We start from the raw sequence: 21,372 nt of genomic DNA, 5'->3' as shown, positions 1-21,372 counted from the left end.
CGTTTGATTTTTTATAAAACATAAACAATCACCTATAATCCTTTTGCATCGGGTAGCATCTTCGATCTGATATTGTGTTAAAGAGTTCTTTTTTTAAAATTTAATATATATATTGGTTTCCGTTTTATGGTATAAATCTTAAATTATATTGGTATATAAATAAATCTAGATATACAGGCACGAAAGCAGGAGACGATGGGTTTTTAGGAACGCTCCTTAAAGAATTGATTTTGTCGTAGTTCGCTGAAACACACCGGGGATGTTATTTCTACGATTTTGGTCAATTGGAACTAATAAATTTTTGGTTAAGTTGACGCTAAGTACGTTTTGTTAGGACTAGTAGAACAAGATCCAGATCGGTCTTCTCCTTCTCTGTGCTCTCCATTGCTCTCAGTCTCTCTCCATTTCGACTCCATACAATAAAAATCGTATTTTTACATCAAAAATCGCCATTCCCAGTGATTTTCTGAGTGGAGGAAGAAAAAGGAGAGAAAAAAAATCCTCTTTTTTTGTTTTTTGATTGACTAGTCCGTAGGCATAATCGAGAGGAGAAAGGAAACCTCCCGATCCAATCCTGATGACGTCTTCCGCCGGCGACGGCGCGGAGCTCATCCTGTCGCTGCCGGAGGACGTCCTCGCCCTCGTCTCCGCGCACCTCCGCCCGCGAGACCTCCTCGCGCTCTCCGCCGCCTCGCGCAGCCTCCGCCACGCCGTCTCCACCGCCGACAAGGCATGGCTCGCCCAGTGCCGCCGCCTCCTCCCCGCCGCGTCCCAGCTCATCGCCTGGCGCGCCGCGCTGGGGGACTCCTCCCTCGCCGTCTGCCGCTTCCTCCACTCCGCCTCCCCGCTCCTCGGCCTCTGGGCGCACCAGAACCCCGAGCTCGGCAACCTCGTCGTCGCGCTCCCGGGCTTCCTCTCCCTCGTCGCCGTCCGCTCCATCCCCCAGGAGCTCTCCCCGCGCCTCCTCTGGGCACCCGTCTTCGAGCTCCTCGCCGACGCCCGCGGCCACCCGGCCTTCCTCTTCCTCCACGGCGCCGACGACCACTCCCTCTTCCCCGGCCTCCTCGCCTCCCTCCACCCCCACGCCAACACTCTCCTCCTCGAGGCCCACACCTGCCTGCCCCCCGTCTCTCACTTCTCCCGCCTCGCCTTCGCCGACCGCCGCCGCCTTCTCAACGCCCTCGTCGCCGCCTGCCGCGTCACCCTCCCGCCGGACCTCGCCACTGCCCCGCTCTTCGCGCGCTCCGACGACGACCTCCCGCTGCTCGCCGCGCGCCGGGAGGCGATGCTGCGCCTGCACGGCGACGCAGGCGGGGGCATGGTGCGGAGGACGGAAATCGAGGCGCATCTGATCGGGGCTAAGAAGATGGCGCTACCGACCGACACTGCCGGAGACAGGATGCGGCTGCGGAGGAGCTTCTCGGCGGTTGCCGGGTATGTCAGGAACAGCCTGCGGCAGATGGTGAGCCGGTCAGCGTCCGCGAATTCCAGGGCTGAGTATGCCCACCCCAAGCATCTGCCACTGGATGAGTTCATGCGCGCCGGAGAGAGTGTTGGTCTGAGCCTCCGGGGTGCCCGGATGCGGCTGTCTATCTACCGCAATTGGCCAAGCATGCACGACAACCGGTTCGCGCTCTACAAGCTGACGATGCAGCTGCCCTTGCCTGGCCGGGAGTATGCTGGTTTGTGGGGAGGCACATTCGGGTGGCCACCAGGGCAGCCGGAGGATGAGCGCAAACCTGGAAAGGCGCTCTTCTTCCTGCTGCTCTCGTATGAGGATGACAGCGAAGGGAAGCTTCAGCTGATTGCAACCAAGGTGTTGGAGGGTACACACTATGTTGTGCATCCGAACGGGTCCTCTATGTTTATCGTGAGGGTCGGTGAGCCATCCACAGAGCCCTTTCCATGGCAGACTGATGAGGAGTCGCGGGGTGTGGAGGTCAAGAGAAGCTTTGCCGGGGACGGCATTGCCAATGGTTATGGGTTCAGGTATCCTGGCTTAAAGCCTGGATCGCTGTTTGTCCTCCAGGATGGCCGGCTTGCCTTTGTTTGGAGAGAGAACAAGGCTGTCCTCACCTTGCAAAGGCTGGACCTAGAGGAAATGATAAGAAGAGGGGAGCGTGTGCCTGCATTGCCGCCGATACAGAACTTTGCTTACCTCACAAAGTCTTACTCCAATGTCTTTGCCGTGCCACATGGCAGCAACACAAGCTGCCCAGTTTCTCCAAGGTATTCACATCACGCACCTCTTTAACCTCGTGATACCTGCTACGAATTTCAGTCCCTGGTGTATTATCATGTTGTGTAGGTTTCTCCTCTCTTGATAATTCAGTTGTGAGCAAAAATCAGACGCTCTATGCTTAACTTTAGATAGTGAGCTCTTGCTTGCTTGTCCATGCCAAACTTTAAATTGTGGGCTCTTGTTGGCTGTTAGGTCATTGGAGGTTTCAACCATTTTTTCTTTGTCTTGCAGCCATTTGTTATTGGCAGGATAAGCATGTTAAGCCTAATTGTAGTGATCCTAGCTCTGTTCCATGTGTTCTTTAATTATTCCTATAATGTAAATTTTAAGTTGTCAGTACTCATGATGACCGATAGAAGTAGATAGCCTATCATTCTATACCTGCTGAACAGCTGAAGGGTATATGTTCAGTACACTGCAAAATACATATGTGCCTTTTCTCAGTACATGGCCACAATACATCAGGAACTGGTAATTTGTGTTTGTTCTGAAACATTAGTCAGCACAGTCAAAAATTCTGGACTAGAGGACTTTAAAACAAGTGAGCACTGACTACTGGTAATAAACACTTCGTGTAGTTTCTATGTGGGGCTTGTTACGCTACTGTTTTATTGCTAATTGAATTATGCATAACCTACTAGCTGGCTTGTGCTATTAATCACATAAACTGAGGTAGGATGATCCATGAATCTCTGAGGATTCTGCTTACCATGCAAAATATGGCTGTCTGCATGAAGTTGTATTATGAGTATAATCTGGACAATGTACAAACTGTCTAGAACTCTTTCATTTTTCTTTTGACTTATGTGGGTGATTTCTACCCCTATATACACATGGCAACTTCCTTCTATGTCCTGATAAACAGGTTTATGAATATTTGATCGAACTTACTTTAGTTTCCTTTAGTTTTACTTCCAAATGCTCTTTCTTGTATAGTCTAGCATCCTGTCTATTTGGTTATTTATACTATGCAGTCACTTGACAAGATGAAACTCCTTCTGTCAGCCAGGTAAGAGACAGGGCTGGTGAATTGTTATGATGTTATCACCTGATACAGAGGCGATGCGAAAGATCGTTCGTGGTTCATGTTATGCAGTTCTTGCCATATGCCTTGTAATGAAGGTCTGAAACCCCCATTTTCCCCCCAAATGGTTGGCCAGTCACCGTGAATTGATATGCTTCGATGTACCGCTGCTGCCACTTGTGGAAGGAGCATGTTTAGCAGTGTTAATATGGTATATTTGTGTCCTGAAGGAAATGGCACCATATATCCATCTGTGTGTGTGCCCGCAGTAAATTAAAATGTCAAAATTTAGCAAATGAGCTGCAATCCCAGATCCAGCCTATGGATGATAATGCCAGGTGTTGAAATGGCATGAGTTGAAAGGTACATTTATGTGAAATTGCAAATTTGGAGGTATACACAGCTGGCTGACTAGCACAAGTTGAAGCTGGCACGGTAATTATTTTGCCATGATATATCTCTGGGTGAATCGGTGGTGTATTCATTATGGCAGAAGAAGCATAAAAGTGAAAAAACGTGGGGAGAAAAAGGCTGCAAAGTTGACCTTGTTTCTTCTTCCTTGATAGTTGTCATGAAAAGTGTTCTTCCTAGTGGATTTTTGCAGTTCATATCTTCTATAGTTGCATCCCCCTCTAGTGGTTTTGGATGCTTTTCCCACATAAACATTTGAGTACCGGGTCGGGCAGCAAAACCCATTAAAAAAAGTTTTTTTTATTTGCTTTATGTATCTTTTCAAACTCCTTGTCTATTCATTTAGAGGAGAACGATCAAATAACTGTCCATGTTGAATTCTAGCAATATATTAAAAATAAATTCCAAGAGAGTACTGTCATATTATTTGATTTCTTAACTTGTCCCATCAATGGCCAATTCTCCCTCCCACATAACTGACGGCTATCCGTGGGATCTATAGGGAGGTAGAGAGAGTATAGGAAGAGTACGATGGAATGCACATTAATTTAGACATTAAATATTTTCACGTATTAATTTAGACATAAAATCTTTTTATGTGGATAACTAAATTAAGATCTGAGGAGGTAAATTTTAGCAATGCCTTGAAAATGCTCTTAAGTCACCTCAAATTTCTCGTAGGGAGTTAGATTAGTGCCTTATAGGGAAGAAGAGGATTGTGTATATGTGAGGTAAGTGGTGTCCATGAACATCTTGGTGTGTATCTATGAGTCAATTTTTGTAGAGCTAAAACAATTTATAATATAAATACAAGGAGTAGTGATTAGAAGACAATAGGAGTGTAAATAGATTATGTAATAAGGAAATGTAAGACGACATATGTATGTGATCCTCATTGGATCGACATAAGAAAGAACATGTGTTAAAGGTGAAAGAAACATTTGTGCCATTAAATGCACATTCAAGGGTACATTGATCGGTAAATGTTATAAATGTTATTTCTAGTCTTGGTTAACCGAGCATTAGACAGATAGCTTGATACCATCATAGCACTATATCATAGATAAAAGTAGTTTCATTTAATATGATATTAATTAGAGTTATCTTTTTGTAAATATGAGATAGTATTTTTCTCGCGCGTATTCTAGATGGATCCAAAAGCACGTAACAAGACAATGTGTAACATAGTACTATATACCAATACCTATGTTGGCACGTCTTTTCATGTCATCTTAATTTACGCTTAGTATGATATATACTTTTTTGGGGGTCTTTTTTCAAGTTATATATGTCATCGTCTTTTTATCATTTATCTCACTAAGAGTTGCTTACTTCTCGGGAGAAGATTAAACACCTTACAGATCTTCTACAATAAAGAAAAGAATCCAGTACTTTACGTATTGGTTTTACGGTATAACCATGTTAGTTTGTGTATTGTCTCTAATCCTTTAGATCTTGTAAATACATATTAAAATATGTTACTTTGTCTCTAATCCTTGAGATCTTATAAATGCATATTAAAACCCTAGTGACGTAGGTAATCCAAAATCCTTGTGAAGTGAGCAGAGATTTTTGTGTCCGATTGGAAGAGCTGTGACTCGACTCGAGCGTTTCCGCCGCCGCCTCCAAACAAATCCTCCCTCCCTCCCGCTCCTTCTCCTCCTTGTTGCTCTTCGCTTCTCTCTTTTTCTTCTGGGATTTGAGATCCCAAATCCGCCCGCGCATCCAAACCCTAGCTCTCCCTCCTCCCCTTCCGCAGCTGGAGCTGGATGGCCTCTCAGGACCGCCTCCCTGCACCGCGCAAGAGGGACAAGCCGCCGCCGCCGCCGACGGAAGACCTCGTCACCTACAAGCGCCGCCGCTTCAAAGAAAGACCGGTCTCTCTCTCTCTCTCTCTCTCTCTCTCTCTCCCTCCCTCCCAAGATTTCTCTCTCTCTCTCTCTCGTCTCTTTTCTCTAGATTTCGCTTCGATTTGTACTCGCCAAGGTTTGTACTCTCGGTTCTTGCATTGCTTTGCTTGGATTCTTGTGCCACTTCACAATCTCTCATCTCATGGTATCTCCTACTTGTGCTAAGTGTTTTTTTTTTTTTTTTTTTACTTTCTGCACTCCAGCCTTTGGCACCCATGGCAGCCGGTGCCTATCCGAGCAAAGACGGCCAAGAACATTGGATTAGCTGGAGGGACACTCTCCATGCCTTCCTGCAATCCCCCGGTATAAGCCAGGGTGGTGGAATTCAGACCTGCATCCATGATGCACTCGTGTACAATGGCTGCCAGCCCGTCTGGCACCTCAACAATGGTGTTACCCACACTCCCTTAAAAGTATGACAAACAGCTTTTCTTTTCTTCTAGGATAGGATATATATGTACTCCCTAAGTATGCTGGCAATTTCCCTAAATGTGTGGTCTTTGCCATTGCCACTTTAATTACCAGGGTAACCTAGGTAATAATCACCAAGGAGAAGACAAAGTGGTCGCCATGGATTTGGCTGTACAAGATGCAGCGGCCACACCGTGTTCCGAAGCCAACAAAGCAATGTGTAACAATGCCCTCTTCGACATTCTTGTCTCGCACAAGTTTGCCATGTTGTGCCATTTGCTAGTTGGGACTTTCCATGTGGAAAAACCTGTTGAGGTCATTGACTTGGAAAAAATTGATGCCAAGATGAGGGGTGGAGATTATGCCCAAAACCCTTCGCTATTTGACGATGATATCCAGCAGGTAACTGTTTCTTTATTACTTCCAAAATAAAACCATTACTATTTGTGGGAAATAATATTAAGCTAGTGTTCATTCTTCTGTTTCATCTAATAAAAACTTCATATAAATTATTATAAGATCGAGATGTTCTACATATAGTCGGTTGATGGGATGTTGTCGTTGCTCAACTGATTATTAGTTTCTTTTATGACTGGTAGTTCAAATCGTTCCAAATTATTTGAACTATTCAAACAGCAGAATCCTACGGAGTTGTACCATAACGTCCCGTCTCTCTGGTTGTTAGGGTTGGAAAGCTGGTTAACTTAAATGTCATACATGTACCTGTATCTGCCCAGCTATGTTTATCTATAATTTTGTGGAAAACTAGTATATACTGCAATGTTCTTTTTTTCTGTGTGGTGATTTGGCCTAGGATGAGCTGTCTTTTAGCCCTTCTGATTTTTAGATAATGGAATAACATTCCAGCCTTTGCTCAACGAGCTACGACCAATTATTACAGAGTCCGTGCATGAATAAATTTCACACACTAACATAATGTAGAGAAACTACGAACTAAAAGACACCAACACAAGATAAAAGAACCCTTAATTATTTAATTCTATTCGAGAATCTCCATCTGAAGTTGGCAAAAAGGTGTATAATCGTCGACTCTAGTTTACGACATGCATCATTTATTAGCTTGATATCATTTATTAGCCCTTCTGATGTCTTCATAACTTAATGTTCTCTATTTCTATCTGGATGCTTCATCTGATATCCACAACTTGCCACCTCCTTTCGGATTCATGGTTGAAGTGGACAATGTGGATGAGCTGGGGGATGGCACACACTGACATATCAAAATCTGGAAAGTCTCATGCATACTGCATGCTGAGGTTTTGGTCAAAGTGTAATATGGTCTTATTACTTTTTCACTTGCTTTCTTAAATGGACACAACATGCAAAAAAGAAACTTTTATATTATCTAGTGCTAGCACATCTCAAAGACTGAACAATTGCTCTTCTATTGATTTTCTTACCAGTTGTCTTTGATATGATTTTTCATCTGTGAGTTTTTCGTTTACATTCTATTGTTCATGCACAAACATTTCAGAGGTTGTGTAACATATAGGCGAAACCGCTGAAATATATGATAATGGTGCCTGGCTGAACTTTCCTTCTAATAGAACTATTTATATGTTTTCTATATTGTAGATATGGGAGAAGTTTGAGCAAGTTGGCCGAGAGATGACAGGTCTAGCGACCAACCTTGCAACTATATCAAGAGTATCATATCAAAAGCAGGTAACTTGTTAGTTTATCTTCTATAAGCCCCTTCACACAATTAATAGCTCTAGCATCAAGATGGTTATATTTTGACAATTCAACTTGACATAAATCTATTACTGCACAATTGGCAACTGTGCCACAATTTGTTGGATGCATGGCCTATTGAAATTGTTTCTTTTATGATTGGCACTGTTAATGGGAAAAAAAATTCTTTTATAGGCTTCTGGATTTTCTGAAGCTGAGGTGGCTGAGCACAGAATAGAGGTAAGTTGTCTATTTTAGGACATGTTTGCTAATCAAGGTTTCACAGGCACAGATAATAATGGTTTTACCAATTGCTTTCGTCATTAGGAAACAAGTTTGGCTGGTGCGGCCCACTTTGTCACAAAGGAGTCAACTACCAGCGTGCAGTTGGCCCCATGTGATTCTAGTCATTCTACAATACCAAAACGAACCATGCCACCTGGGCGCCGTGATTTCTGCCCTTGTGATGGTTGTGGAACCAAGGTAGATGGTGAAGAAGGCCTAATATGTGATTTGTGTGACACCATGTACCACTTTGCATGTGTCAAGCTACTCAATCCTGATATTAAGCAAATACCAGAAAACTGGCATTGTTCAACATGCAGCTTAAAGAAAAATGAATTGGCTTCGGATACCACAAATAATATTGGCAATGACTTCTTGCATGGTGGTAACTGTGCTTTGTGTGACCAGCTTGAGCTGGTGAAGCCAGAAGAAGATCCCAAGCTTCCCAGCAAAATTGAATTACCTGAAGAAAGAGAGGGGAGCTCAGTCTCAAGCATGGGGGAAGACAATGAACCAGATCTCTCGACAACTGCCCTGTCGTACTTGTGCAAACACTGTGGCACATGTGAAGATGATGACAAGAGATTCATGGTATGCGGTCATCCTTACTGCGTTTACAAGTTCTATCATATCCGGTGCCTGAAAACAAGCCAGCTTGCAATTGAGCAACAAAAAAAGCTAGGTTGCTGGTACTGCCCATCTTGTCTCTGCAGAGGGTGCTTCCAAGACAAGGATGATGACCAGATAGTCATGTGTGATGGCTGTGATGAAGGTTATCACATATATTGCATGAGACCAGCACGCAATACTATCCCCAAAGGTAAGTGGTATTGTACATTTTGCAAAATGCGCAGGGCAAAGGAAGGAATGCATAAGTATGAGGATTCTGTACTGAAAGTACATGGAAACAGTAAGCATGCCTCTAATGTCAATCAGTCGAAGGATTCTGAAGGTGATGGTACTGAAAAATGATTATCACAATAGCTTTGTGGATTAGCATCTGAGATTCTGCTTGGACAAGCGCAGGAAAAGATATTCTTTGGGCCCTTTGGAGGGCTTTACACCGACTTTGATACTTGAATCAGTTGTGTAGTTTATTTAATTAACTGCAGTTGACTTCTACAGGAAGAACTCTTACCTGGTGAAGATGGTGTATGTAGTGTTTAGCTGGACGGAATGCTGTGTTGTTTTCTTTCCTTTACCCCCTTGTTGTGACCATTGTGAATGTTGTCCTGTACCTACCCACCCTGTCATGATATTCTTAAAACGTTGTTTGGGGGGCAAGATGATTTTTCCTTCTCGTTTGTATTTTTTGCGTCGTCATTGTTTACTCTTGTTTATAGGTTGTGATCGATGATTATGAAGCGTTCTATGGTCTGTATGCCGTGTATGGTTAATCCTGGAGGCTTTGTCTAGCCCGTTTGGACGAACTATTATTCAGTTTTGGACAAGCATGAGACCAAGGAAGAAAGTGCAGCTTCGTTTTGACGAGTGTGACAGGCATGGAGCTTGTAAGTACTACTACTTCCTCCGGCCTCCTCTGTTTTAACTAGAATCAGTTTTATTATATTGTAGTATTACAAATCTAGATATAAGCGATGTAACCCATATTAGGACTATGTATCTGAACATGCTTACGTCAAGATTTATATTTCTAGGATGAGTCAAATAACATCCTTTATAGCTATATTTTGGGATCGAGGGAGTAGTATCATTAACCCAGGATACTCATTTCTAAGTAAATATCGTGTTGGGACACTGTTTTTTATGAAAAGTAATGCAGCTGTGTCGCTACATGATGAATGCATTTGTGTGTCCTTGATACTAGTATGAATTAATGATTTTGTGGTGATTGGTGACATCTATCATGTCCAGGTGCATGATGAGCATGATAATGGAGATTAGGAGGGGATGGAGTTGACATGAATGAATTAATGTGTATACGGAGGCCTGCCTAACTGTAGAGGATTTGCATTCGTGTACTAGCCGCTACTTGTTACGTAGCCATGTGGTTTTGCTTGCTTCTGGACCACTACAGCTGTGTTCTTTTAATGAAAATTAACTATTATAAATTTTAAAATTTACTTTAAAAGACAAGATGAATATATATATATATATATATATATATATATATATATATATATATATATAGCCACTACTATTTAGCAGTTTGGAAATTGAATGTGTAAAAGCCGAGGGAAAATATGAGAATGATTAAGGCAAAAGAATACATGCTACTTTTCTTCGCTTTGAGCAATAGAGTATTTTTCTCAAAATCATTTTGACCCATTCAATTGAATTATACTTTGAATGAAGCAGAGTATTTTTTTTCCCCAATGGGAAAGAGATTGGTTTGCAGGCAGTTTTTTTTTTTCCCGATGGGAAAGAGATGGGTTTTTGTAGGAAGGTAAGAAACTGTTGGCTCTGTGCAGCAATGTTTAGAAGACAATAAAATAAGCCATGGCCGCAAATTTGAAGTCAAACAATAAAAATGAAAGCAGCTAGCACAATTTTTATGATCACAAAAATTGAATAAAGCATGAGAGGTGTACATGCCTGCTTAATATAAGTCGTAGAAGCCGGGGGAAATGGACGTTTTTGAAAGAGAAAGGGATCGAAGGCCAACAGAAGACTAGACACGTAACGTCCTTGGTAGTAGTAGAAGGCAGAAGAAGAAGAAGCAAAAAAGCCCAACAAAAAGAAGGAATCTCATCTCATCTCACGCATGCATCTGGGATTGATTCCTCACACCAATCGAGCTCGCAACCTAAACCATCTTCCCTTCCTTCACTGCACTTCATCTTCCTCTTCCGCCTCCATTATAAGCCTCTCAACACCAAAGAGAGACAGAGAAAGAAAGGCTCCTCATGTCTCAAATGGATCCTCCTCCTTTCCATCGATTAATTTTTTGATTGACTGATTAACTAGCTCCTCCTCAACAAAAGAAAACCTAAGCTCGGATTAATTGATCGGACCGATCTCTTCTCGGTGCATGGAGGAGGCCAAGATGGGGGACGTCGCCACGATCCGCGCCGTGCTGGCCATCCTCCAATGGTGGGGCTTCAACGTCACCGTCATCATCATGAACAAGTGGATCTTCCAGGTAGCAATTCTCTCATCTCCTTTCCTTTGCCCTCTCTCTCAATTCTTCTTCTCTTCCTTCTTTGTTCCTATTTTTACTCGTAGTGGTGCATTTGCAGGTCAGTTATCCTATTTGAGATTTTGAGAGTAGGCAGTAAAGTTTTAGTTGTCATTATATGTATGATTGGTGACGCTACCAGCTTTTCATTTGTTGGCTGAAATTTAACACGTCATGTTCCTTTCCTGTTGTTTGGAACGTGAATTGGAAATATCATTGCAAATGAATAAGAAAAACCTTGGTGAGTTCTGTTAACTTATGCGCATATTGTGTTTGATTTTGTATTTGGCCAGAATATTGTTTAATGCAGTTTAGGATGATCAAAGATTATTTTGTAAAGATCAATGTTGGATGCCAAAAGTGCTTTGTTATTGTTCCATTGCATAAGAGGAGGAGCAGCAGCTAATGTGCAGTGTTTGATACTGTGCTTTGTTAATGTGCTATGTTCCCTTTAAGAGTCATGTTTAGTAATTATCTGGCACTGATTGTTTGGATTTCAACCAAACACAAATTCCTATAGGTCACTGGTCATATACTTGGCTGCTTGGCTTTGCAGTTCTGGTCTGCCGGTATTCCTATTCAATTCCCTACAAATTTTAGTTCAGGGATAGGCTAGAAAGCAGCCTCCCCAGTCGCTAGTTGAGTCTATCTTAATATAATAATTACTTATATATATATGTCAAATTTTCTTTAAAGATGCTCGTACAGTGGTGTATCTATTCTTCCTATGCTTTCAGCTTGTCTTATGACTGCGATTATTTGTTCTCAGTTGTCACAGTGTGCCTAATGGATATGCTTGGACATGTTGCACGACTTACCTCTTCATTGCATTTAATTATGACTGCTGAGCTGAATGCATTTGCATAAATCTTAAAATAAGATTGTATTCTTTCACTTATCTTAATACCAACAAGCATTGATTTGAGTAGATGAATAATATTTTATATTCCCGAAGTTAGTGCATTATTTGGAACGGCCTGAACCTTTAGTTCAGCTGTAATCTAGAACAAGCTGGACTGTACTTAGTTAAATAAATATACTTATGAAGTTATTGATCCCTACCTTAGAGTAGCAGCAAGACATTAGGATGTCATGTCCATCATCAGCCAATGAGGTAATTCACAATAATGTGTTGACATGTATATACCCTTTTCTCCCTTTTGCGGTTAGCAAGGGAGGCACGCATCCATTGACAGTAAGAGTATGACCAGAGCAGAGGAAGGTCTTTTTCATCATTGCAGTCATGTCTTTTTTATCATTCCATTCTAACTCCATCTAAGATTTTCTACTCTTTTGCGATTATCTAATATTTCTAAAGGTTGTGATACATTTTTTCCCGAGCACACAAAAAGTTTGCAGATCAGTGAAACTTGGTTTTAAAGGTACCAACAGTTTATACCACAAGGTTGTAGACTCAACGTAACACAAAAGTGCTTATATAAGCAACTTGGGTAGTAACAGCAAGGCTTCTAGTCATAGTAACCTTTATCACTTAAAGTGGCATGGGTGATGATGTATTATTGAAGAAACCCTGTAGCATTTGATGCTTTCTCACTGCACAAATCCTTAGTGATGAAGTCTGCGGTTCTTTTTTTTCGAATTGACTTTTTGTTAATCGGGAGTTCAAAATTAGTTTTTTTTCATAATATTACTGTTCAACCATTCATACAAAGGCATCAGTTTAATGGTTTTCATTTGTCCCTTGGATGCAGAAATTGGAGTTCAAGTTTCCTCTTACTGTCTCATGTGTCCACTTTATATGCTCTTCGATTGGAGCTTATATCGCAATCAAAATTCTCAAGATGAAACCGCTGATTGAAGTTGCCCCAGAGGATCGCTGGAGAAGAATATTCCCGATGTCATTTGTGTTCTGCATAAACATTGTGCTGGGCAATGTCAGCCTGAGATACATTCCAGTCTCTTTCATGCAAACCATCAAATCTTTCACCCCTGCAACGACAGGTTTCTCTGTTTCCTTCCAAACCCATTATTGTCAATTCGTTCATTCTCTTTGTCTGCTTTTTTGGCAATTGATGTAATCATATTCTAATGGATTCTTCCATTGTGACACAGTTATTCTACAGTGGTTAGTCTGGAGAAAGTACTTCGAGTGGCGCATTTGGGCTTCTTTGGTCCCAATAGTGGGAGGAATCATGTTGACATCAATAACTGAGCTTAGTTTCAACATGTTTGGTTTCTGTGCTGCTATGGTTGGCTGCCTGGCCACATCTACTAAGACAATTCTGGCAGAGTCTCTACTCCATGGGTACAAATTTGATAGGTAAAACTGGATTTTTTTTTCTAGCTGGGATAGTAAAAATGAAATCTTTTTAGCTTTGTCAGTAAAAATGGATTCAAACAGGAGGTTTTTTAATGAACAATTCAGTTGGAGCTCACTTTACCCTACTTGAACTTGAATGCTTTCTTCTTGTTTGCAGCATTAACACAGTGTACTACATGGCACCCTTTGCAACCATGATACTGTCAGTGCCAGCAATCGTGCTGGAAGGGAGTGGTGTGATCAACTGGCTCTACACGTATGATTCCATCGTCCCTGCACTGATCATCATCACCACCTCTGGAGTGCTTGCATTCTGCCTCAACTTCTCCATCTTCTACGTCATCCATTCCACCACAGCAGTCACCTTCAACGTAGCCGGCAACCTGAAAGTGAGACACATGAATCTTTGCAATTTGTGCTCAGCATTCACAAATCTGATGGATGAACGGTGTATGATTGATGCAGGTGGCTGTGGCTGTGCTGGTCTCTTGGATGATCTTTCGGAACCCGATCTCGGCGATGAACGTTGTGGGGTGCGGAATCACGCTCATCGGCTGCACCTTCTATGGCTATGTGAGGCATCTCATCTTGCAACAGGCCGTGAACCCAAGCCCACGCACGCCCAGGAGCCGGATGGAGATGCTTCCCCTTGTAGGCGACAAGCAAGAGAAGAATTAATTTAGTTCATACTCATAAGACGAGGGGAGGGGGAGGGGGGTTGTTTATGATCAATAGGAATAAAGGAGCATCTAACAGCTTTCAGGATTGATCCTGGCGCACTTTTGGCATACTAGAATAGAAACTTCAGAGTCTCAGTTGAGTTGGTATAGAGCTAATCTTGTTAATCTGAACAAGCTCTTTTCTTTCCTTTTTTCTCATAGGATTAAAGGGTTGTATTTTTGTGCTGCTAGTAATTATGCTATACATTTGATCGTCCAGTTGACTTTATATACATATTATATTATTGCGCTATCAAAAACTATTGTTTTTTTTTGGCATTATGGCCTCTCTATTTTGTTATTTACGTCTTTGTTGCTCAATAAGGAAGTGTCAATTGTAAGGAGTTTTTGAAATTTTTTTAAGAATTAATATTATTTTAATGGAAAATCGCAAAAGTAAAGGCTATCCAAGGAAAATAACGAATTTAGAGGTCTGTCGAATGGTGGGTGTTCGACTGGAGCCTGTCGAACGGCTACTGTTCGGCAGGCTAACCTATCAAACGGAGGGAGTTCAACAGGCCCACCACCCATTCAACTGCTGAGCTAGCCGGGACTGTCGATCTGCCGCAGTTTGACATGGGGGCCTGTCAAACAGGGGCAGTTCGACATGCCTCATATTGAATAGGGGTAGTTCGATAGGCCATGTCGATCTAATTTGATCTCCTTTTGAGTCGCGTGCTAGCCGTTCGATAGGGCGCATATTGAACTACACCCGTTCGACAACCATCTATATTCACAATTTTCTCCGGTTGGCCACTACTTTTACAATATTTCATTAAAATAATATTAATTCTCAAAAAAATTCGAGTTTTTGCAGTAAGCATCCAATTTGATTACTAGGAGACATGATACGTTGGGCAACCAAGTAGGGGTGAAACCGGATCAGATACGGCCGGATAGCATCCTTCCCGTATCCTAACCCATATTTTCTTTTCGGGATCAAGTCGAATACGGATATTGTTCAATACAAATACAAAGACGAATAATGCCAGACACAAATATGGAACGGATACATGCTAAGACGGATACGAATGATTCCAGTTACGAATACTTATTCGGATATCAAATCAACAACTATATATACCACATATATAATAGCTATTCAACTATTACATAAATCTCAAATATAACTATATCATGGAAGTAACAACTAGCATTACCAAAGCTAGTAGGGAAATATAATTGATTCGTTAAATTATCTCATTAGTATGTTAGTATATATGGGCAAGAACTATAAATAAAGTTAGCGTACATGCATATGGAACACTTAGAATAAGGTTTTCTTGTTACTGGGTTTTAATAGTACGTGAATGCAACATGGGTTTTTGATGGGCTATAACTATCCAGGTCACATCCGGATATTTAACCGGGTACTATCCGTTTTTTGGCAGTATAATCCGTATCCGTCGGATACCATATTCTGAACCCGTATTTGTATCCGAAAAAAAATACCCGAACCCGGCTCCAAAATCCGTATTATCTTCCGGGTACCTGATTTTGTCCCGAATTAATTCGGTCGGGCGGGCGAACGGGTAATATCCATCCCGTTTTCACCCCTACAACCAAGAAGGAATTTGGTGTCAAATAATTAAGAAAAAAGTAGACTCATATTTTGAGAATTGAATATGCGATCAACCTTGGGGCTGAAATCACACGCGCTTTTGCTAGCAGTGTATCTCTCACTCTCGGGGAGACATGATAACAAAATAAAGAGTACTCCGTACTAGATTTCACGGTACTAGAATTCTTAGTGTAAATTTTGATACGTATATGTATTTTTTAAAGATAATAAAGTTGCCATAATTGTTTGTCAGAACTACTATACGTACAATGTAATGGGATGTAAGAGCATCCCCAACAGCTCAGAAGAGTAAAAGTTAAGCTCCAACAGAACATCTATCCCATCATCTATTTTTTGATGTCATCTATATTAGGAGAGAAAAACTCTATATTTAGATGTTCTCTCTTCAATCCTCCAAATAGATATGAAGGATGTCATATATAGATCATCTGCTGGAGTATATAGAGATATAAAAGATAAAAATATTTTAGATGATCATCTAAATGAAGATATGGATGACCAAATTTAGATGAGTCGTTAGGGATGCTCTAAGGAATTAGTATGAGCATGCCAAAGATGAAACTATGAAAGGACAAATGAAATTACGTATTTGGGCCACTTCACCCAAAGGCCCAATACTGATCTTTTGCAATTTGGTATTTTCCTTTCGTATCGGTCTTTGTTTAGGACGGGTATCATTCATAACAGGTCAATATTTTAAATTTTAGTCCTTGCATTTGATCCGATATTTTATTTTTGACCCACCTACTACGTCCATTACAAACTAAATAATGCCCTCTAATTTGAATTTGAACTAAGAAAGCTACACTTATTTGAGACGGGGAGAGTAATATTAGGTTAAATCCAACTACCTCCATTCTCAAAAGACTTGTATTTTTAGATAGTGTTAATGTTAAAATTTAAGTTTTTTTTAGACAGAGAGAGTATATTTCTCATTTTAGTTGAGTTTCTTTTTTTGAAAACCCTTTTAGTCAAGTTTAGGGTCGCTATGAATAGTCGTGTGTGTATGTGTAATCGATTCATATATAGGAAAAAACATCTTTTGGAAATTGGAAGCCAAGCAGGAAAGTCTGAAAGAAAGATGCCCCTACAACTAGCTAGCAAAGTTTGGAGAGTTGGAGATCTACATATATATATATGAAGCTGCTCCGGCCCCTTTTTTTCTGTCTCCAGAAAGCAGCTTGGCTCAATCAAAACAATGAGCTAGCTAGCTAGGTGTCTCTGTTTTAGATTATAATTTACAAGATGTTTTGGTTTTCTATATATATATATATATATATATATATATATATATATATTTATTAGTATCTATATGAATTTAAAGAAAACCAAACTGTATATCTTATAATCTAAAATGGAATGGAGGGAACAACTAATAAACAAGGACAAGATGATGGAGAAGCAAATAAGAAAGATCCAGCTAGCAACTGCAAAAGACAAGATGAGTTGTGAAAGTGAGCCAACTTTGCAGTTTCCATGTCATCTTTACAACTCGGCCGTGGAAAAAGTGCATGCATATATGTCCCTCACCGGTCTGCACGTTTGTGTTGCTTTCTTTCTTTGCAATCGATCTTCCATCTACAGTAGCACAGCATGCACGGTATGCATAATCGCAGAGACCATATATGCAGCTACTTGTCAAAATTAACTCTGCAATTTCTCATCTTAATATCTGCTTCATTATTCTTTTTTGGGCATATTTAACGTGCAGGCCTTTTTCTCCTCTAGCTCTGACAACCCAGACGAACCAGAATGGTTAGACAAGTTCAGGTTTAGGGTTTTAATTGGCTTCACTCTTGATGTATGATGCTATCATAGGAACAATAGGATATGATGCACAATGGAGCTAGCTACTCTCTTGGAATTGGTAGCCAAAAATCTTTTATGGCACTTTGGATGGTGTAATATCTTCATAATTACTTGCGACAATCTATGTGATTTTAGAAATAATATTTTAACTATCTTTTATTAGATGGAGTTGAGTGTTTGTCCCGTCACCTTATTTACAATTTCAGTTATAAAACTTATTGGTGTAGTGTCTAATATGCATATGCCAAAGATGTAATGTGTTTATTATTTAAAAAACAACTGGTAAATTAATTGTTAAACAATAAATGATAAGAATTTAAGTGTCCTTTCCTCTACTATGGTCGTGGGAGACAATTACAGACAGGCGACAAAGCAGCTTGCCGGCACCAATAAGGGTAGGGCCATAGGGGGGAGAGGAGAAGCAGCGCGCTGTAGACCATATATGGGCATCCAACGGAGTGAGGTGAGTGATAGAAAAAATGATAGGGTTGCACACTAATTTTAAAGTGACCTTGTAAGAATTTTTTTAAGGTGTTTTCTATCTAAATGTGCAATAGTCAATCCCTGAAATTAATTATAGCTAGGTCAAGAAATGGCAGAGGACACTAATGCTAGCTACAGAGCATATATATGAGAGATCTATACAATATGCTTTGTGGTAGGTTGGTGTGTTCCAAAAGAAGGGGGAAATGAATCCATGGCCGCCATCAACGTAAAAACTTTTCAGCCTTACCTCAGAGATTCGATCGAGTGTTTGTTCCTCCCTCCATGCATCGATCATATCCATCCATCCATCTCTCTCTCTCTCTCTTTCATTGCGAAGTAGTGTTTCATAAAGTGAAGTGTTGTCACACACACACACACACTCTCTCTCTCTCTCTCGAAACATATATACGTACTGCATGCTGTGCTGCTCATTGAAACAAGAAGCTAATATATAGCTAGCTAGCAATCATCTTTTTACTATAGCTCGCACAAGCAGTTTTCTTTTTGTTTATGCGGCCAATTAAAGTTCCATTCTGTCAAAAGCAAATTGATCGAGATCGATGAAGGACGGAGAGATGAACAGTACCTAGCTAGCTAGCCAGCCTTGGGGGCTTAATTGAAGACTGTGCTGCCCTTAATTTGGTTGGTTCCTTGCCATACGTACGTACGCTGACAGTATATACATGCAGATGCAGTATAGTCGATCACCAATTCACCGTGTAGCTAGCTAGTTGCTCCCCGGCCACAGAAATGGCGGCGTTAAGTTGCCGTCGATCAATTAATCTGGATGACTGGATGCATGCATGCATGGGTATATATATATATATATATATATATATATGAATGAATGTAATGTAATGTAATGTAATACTGGCACTGCATGGCAGTCAGGCATACATACGACGAAGACGATGGCGATGATGAGATGTTCCGCGATGCCAGGAGAAAAGGCCTCCATCTCCATCTGCATCTGCATGCACAAGTGAATGTGAATCAATCGATGACTCTGCATGTAGCTAGACGAATAATACAAGCTGCAGCCTTATGCATTTCCAGCTAGCAGCCACTCGTTCCTTTCCTCGATCTGTCCATAAATCTCATGCAGATGTTTGATCTCGTACGTCAATCCATGACTTAAAAAAAGCATGTTAAGATTACCTTAGACTTGCCATGGTGCGGCTAAAAATTTAATTACCTCAACTTAGACAGGTGTGACAGGTTTATATATAATTAACTCATGGTGACAAAGTGTATGCGACAACCAAACAGTCCATTAATGCAAACCCTTATTAGCATTACAAGAGTTGACAACTGGTACTACTTATTATATCCCTATCACTTAGAGCATCTCTAATAGCATGGCACACCATTATACTCATCAGTCATATATCAGGGGTAGTATGCTTTTATCTTGAATAATTGGCACACCGATTATACTAATTTGGACTAAACATCAAGTACATATGTCCCAAAACATAAGTATTTATATGTTGTTTGCAAATATTTAAGATTGAGCATTAAAAAAGTATGCAGCGCCCATTAATAAATAAGAAATGAAGAAAAGTTATAGGATATGTGACGATAGAATAGGAATAATTAATTTTGAATGACAAGTCAAAAAATAATTATATTTTGGCAAATGTTTAAATCCTAAAAGTTCTTATGTTTCGTAAAGGAGGGAGTAGTATCGATCAATGAAGACTGTCCTTAATTGATTTGATGAAGGAACAACAAAGACATTTAGACATGCTAGCACAAAATATTGCCAAAAGGTAAAGGCAAATCACACCGTAGGTAGGTATCTAGGACACAAATTACTGGTGAAGAGATGAGTTTGGTGAAGCATTATATTACAGGGTCGAAGTACGAAAGGATAGAAAAGGTTAGCAAAAAAAATTAATTAAACGGGCGGCCGGACAGGACAATAGCTAGGAATGAAATGAATGATTACTATATATATATATATATATATATATATATATATATATATTGAACCATGAATGGGCTGCCTACCAGTCAACTACGGACATCTACGTGCATGGAAAACAGTTTTTAGCACATGGGTATATGTACATCCGTATGCTATTAAAAAAATATGAAAAAAATTAAAAAGATAGATTAATATGAGTTATATCACTCCACAAACATGCAAGCTTAAATTCAACTTCTACAAGTTGTAGAAAAAACAAATAAAACTGAAACTAACTCTACGCATATTTATAATTGTTTTTGTTATTTTTGCTACAACTTGTAGAAGATAAATTTAAACTTACATGTTGGTGGAGTGATATAACTCATATTAAACTATCTTGTTAATTTTTTTCATATTTTTTAGACTATTCAAATAGAATACAAGTAACGGGTGTATATATACCTATTTGCTTAAAAAACTGCTTTCCTGCATGCATGGCCACAGATCGGTGTACGCAGCTTACTGGTACTAGTAGTAATAAAATAGTAGTAGTATCATGCTGCATCATGTCATATGTATGTTTAAAGTATTGATTAGTTTAAGTAGTTTAAGTATACTCAATCAATCGATCCGACAGAGTAAAAAACAACATACATCCCCTCCTCGATCTCTCGTTCTCCCAAACCCCACGAGCGGACCGCCTACTCACACAAACACACACTGGTGAGAGCAAGTTCAATACTATACGCAATCTAATGATCAATTCATACAATATACATACAAAACATTAATACATAGTCTCACATGTCATATATACACTACGTGTTGAAGTCCGTGCAATAGCTAGCTATAAATTAGTAGCTCACTGATCTCTCTCTTCTCTTATTTCTTTAAAATATGTTTATAACTGACTTATAGTCTACTATTGTATCTGCTCTTATTAATTAATCCTATGCTACTTATATACTAATCTTATTAATCGCTTCAGTTTTATACTCCCTCCATTTTATATTATAAGATTTTTTGGGTTTATTCATATTCGTCATATATAAATATGTGTGTATATATATATATATATATTAAAATTTTGTAATACAAAACGGAAGGAATAATATTTATCAATAGAATTAAGTTTAATGGAGAGGTAGAGGAGGCTGGGCTGGCCTCAAAAGAAGGAAGCCATGCATGGCAGAGAGATTTGTACGGGTACAAGGAAACCCATCATCATGCATATGCATGTTGTTACTACAGTTCCTTTGCACTGCATTGTGCATTGTAGTTGCAGCAGCCTGCCCTAAAATGAGATGGAAGATGCATGCCTGCCTGCCTGTCCATGGGAACTTGCATCGATGGAGCGCAGACAGACAGACAAATCTCTCGTACCCCTGACCACCTTTGAATTTTTGTCCCTCTTCATTCTTCTCAATTCTGAATTCATTCATCAACCAGCAACAAACTTCCATTGT

General features: G+C 40.3%; 3 protein-coding genes across 4 annotated transcripts; all 3 read left to right on the top strand.

Annotated features, from left to right (window-relative positions):
• The first annotated feature begins 507 nt into the window (after positions 1-507).
• On the top strand, positions 508-4,098 carry LOC102711284 (F-box protein At5g39450). 2 transcript variants are annotated; one of them, XM_040527202.1, is made up of 2 exons: positions 508-2,229; positions 3,252-4,098. In XM_040527202.1, the coding sequence occupies exons 1-2, from the start codon at positions 578-580 to the stop codon at positions 3,253-3,255; spliced, it is 1,656 nt and encodes a 551-aa protein (XP_040383136.1). In that variant the 5' UTR covers positions 508-577; the 3' UTR covers positions 3,256-4,098. The 2 variants fall into 2 exon arrangements, with proteins under 2 accessions (XP_040383136.1, XP_040383135.1); XM_040527201.1 differs by having other exon boundaries at positions 3,248-4,098.
• A 1,169-nt stretch (positions 4,099-5,267) lies between these two features.
• Positions 5,268-9,124, top strand: LOC102711006 (PHD finger protein EHD3-like). Its single transcript, XM_006659677.3, has 6 exons — positions 5,268-5,554; positions 5,791-6,000; positions 6,113-6,400; positions 7,595-7,684; positions 7,889-7,933; positions 8,021-9,124. Exons 1-6 carry the CDS (start codon positions 5,447-5,449, stop codon positions 8,948-8,950), a joined length of 1,671 nt encoding a protein of 556 aa, XP_006659740.2. The 5' UTR covers positions 5,268-5,446; the 3' UTR covers positions 8,951-9,124.
• A 1,343-nt stretch (positions 9,125-10,467) lies between these two features.
• Positions 10,468-14,255, top strand: LOC102708733 (UDP-galactose transporter 1-like). The gene is made up of 5 exons (XM_006658964.3): positions 10,468-11,081; positions 12,830-13,079; positions 13,191-13,398; positions 13,556-13,787; positions 13,864-14,255. Exons 1-5 carry the CDS (start codon positions 10,971-10,973, stop codon positions 14,074-14,076), a joined length of 1,014 nt encoding a protein of 337 aa, XP_006659027.1. The 5' UTR covers positions 10,468-10,970; the 3' UTR covers positions 14,077-14,255.
• The last annotated feature ends 7,117 nt before the right edge of the window (positions 14,256-21,372 follow it).

This window comes from Oryza brachyantha, chromosome 8, assembly GCF_000231095.2.
Source record: "Oryza brachyantha chromosome 8, ObraRS2, whole genome shotgun sequence".
NCBI classification, from domain to species: domain Eukaryota; kingdom Viridiplantae; phylum Streptophyta; class Magnoliopsida; order Poales; family Poaceae; genus Oryza; species Oryza brachyantha.
This window is presented reverse-complemented; position numbering and strand designations above follow the sequence as displayed.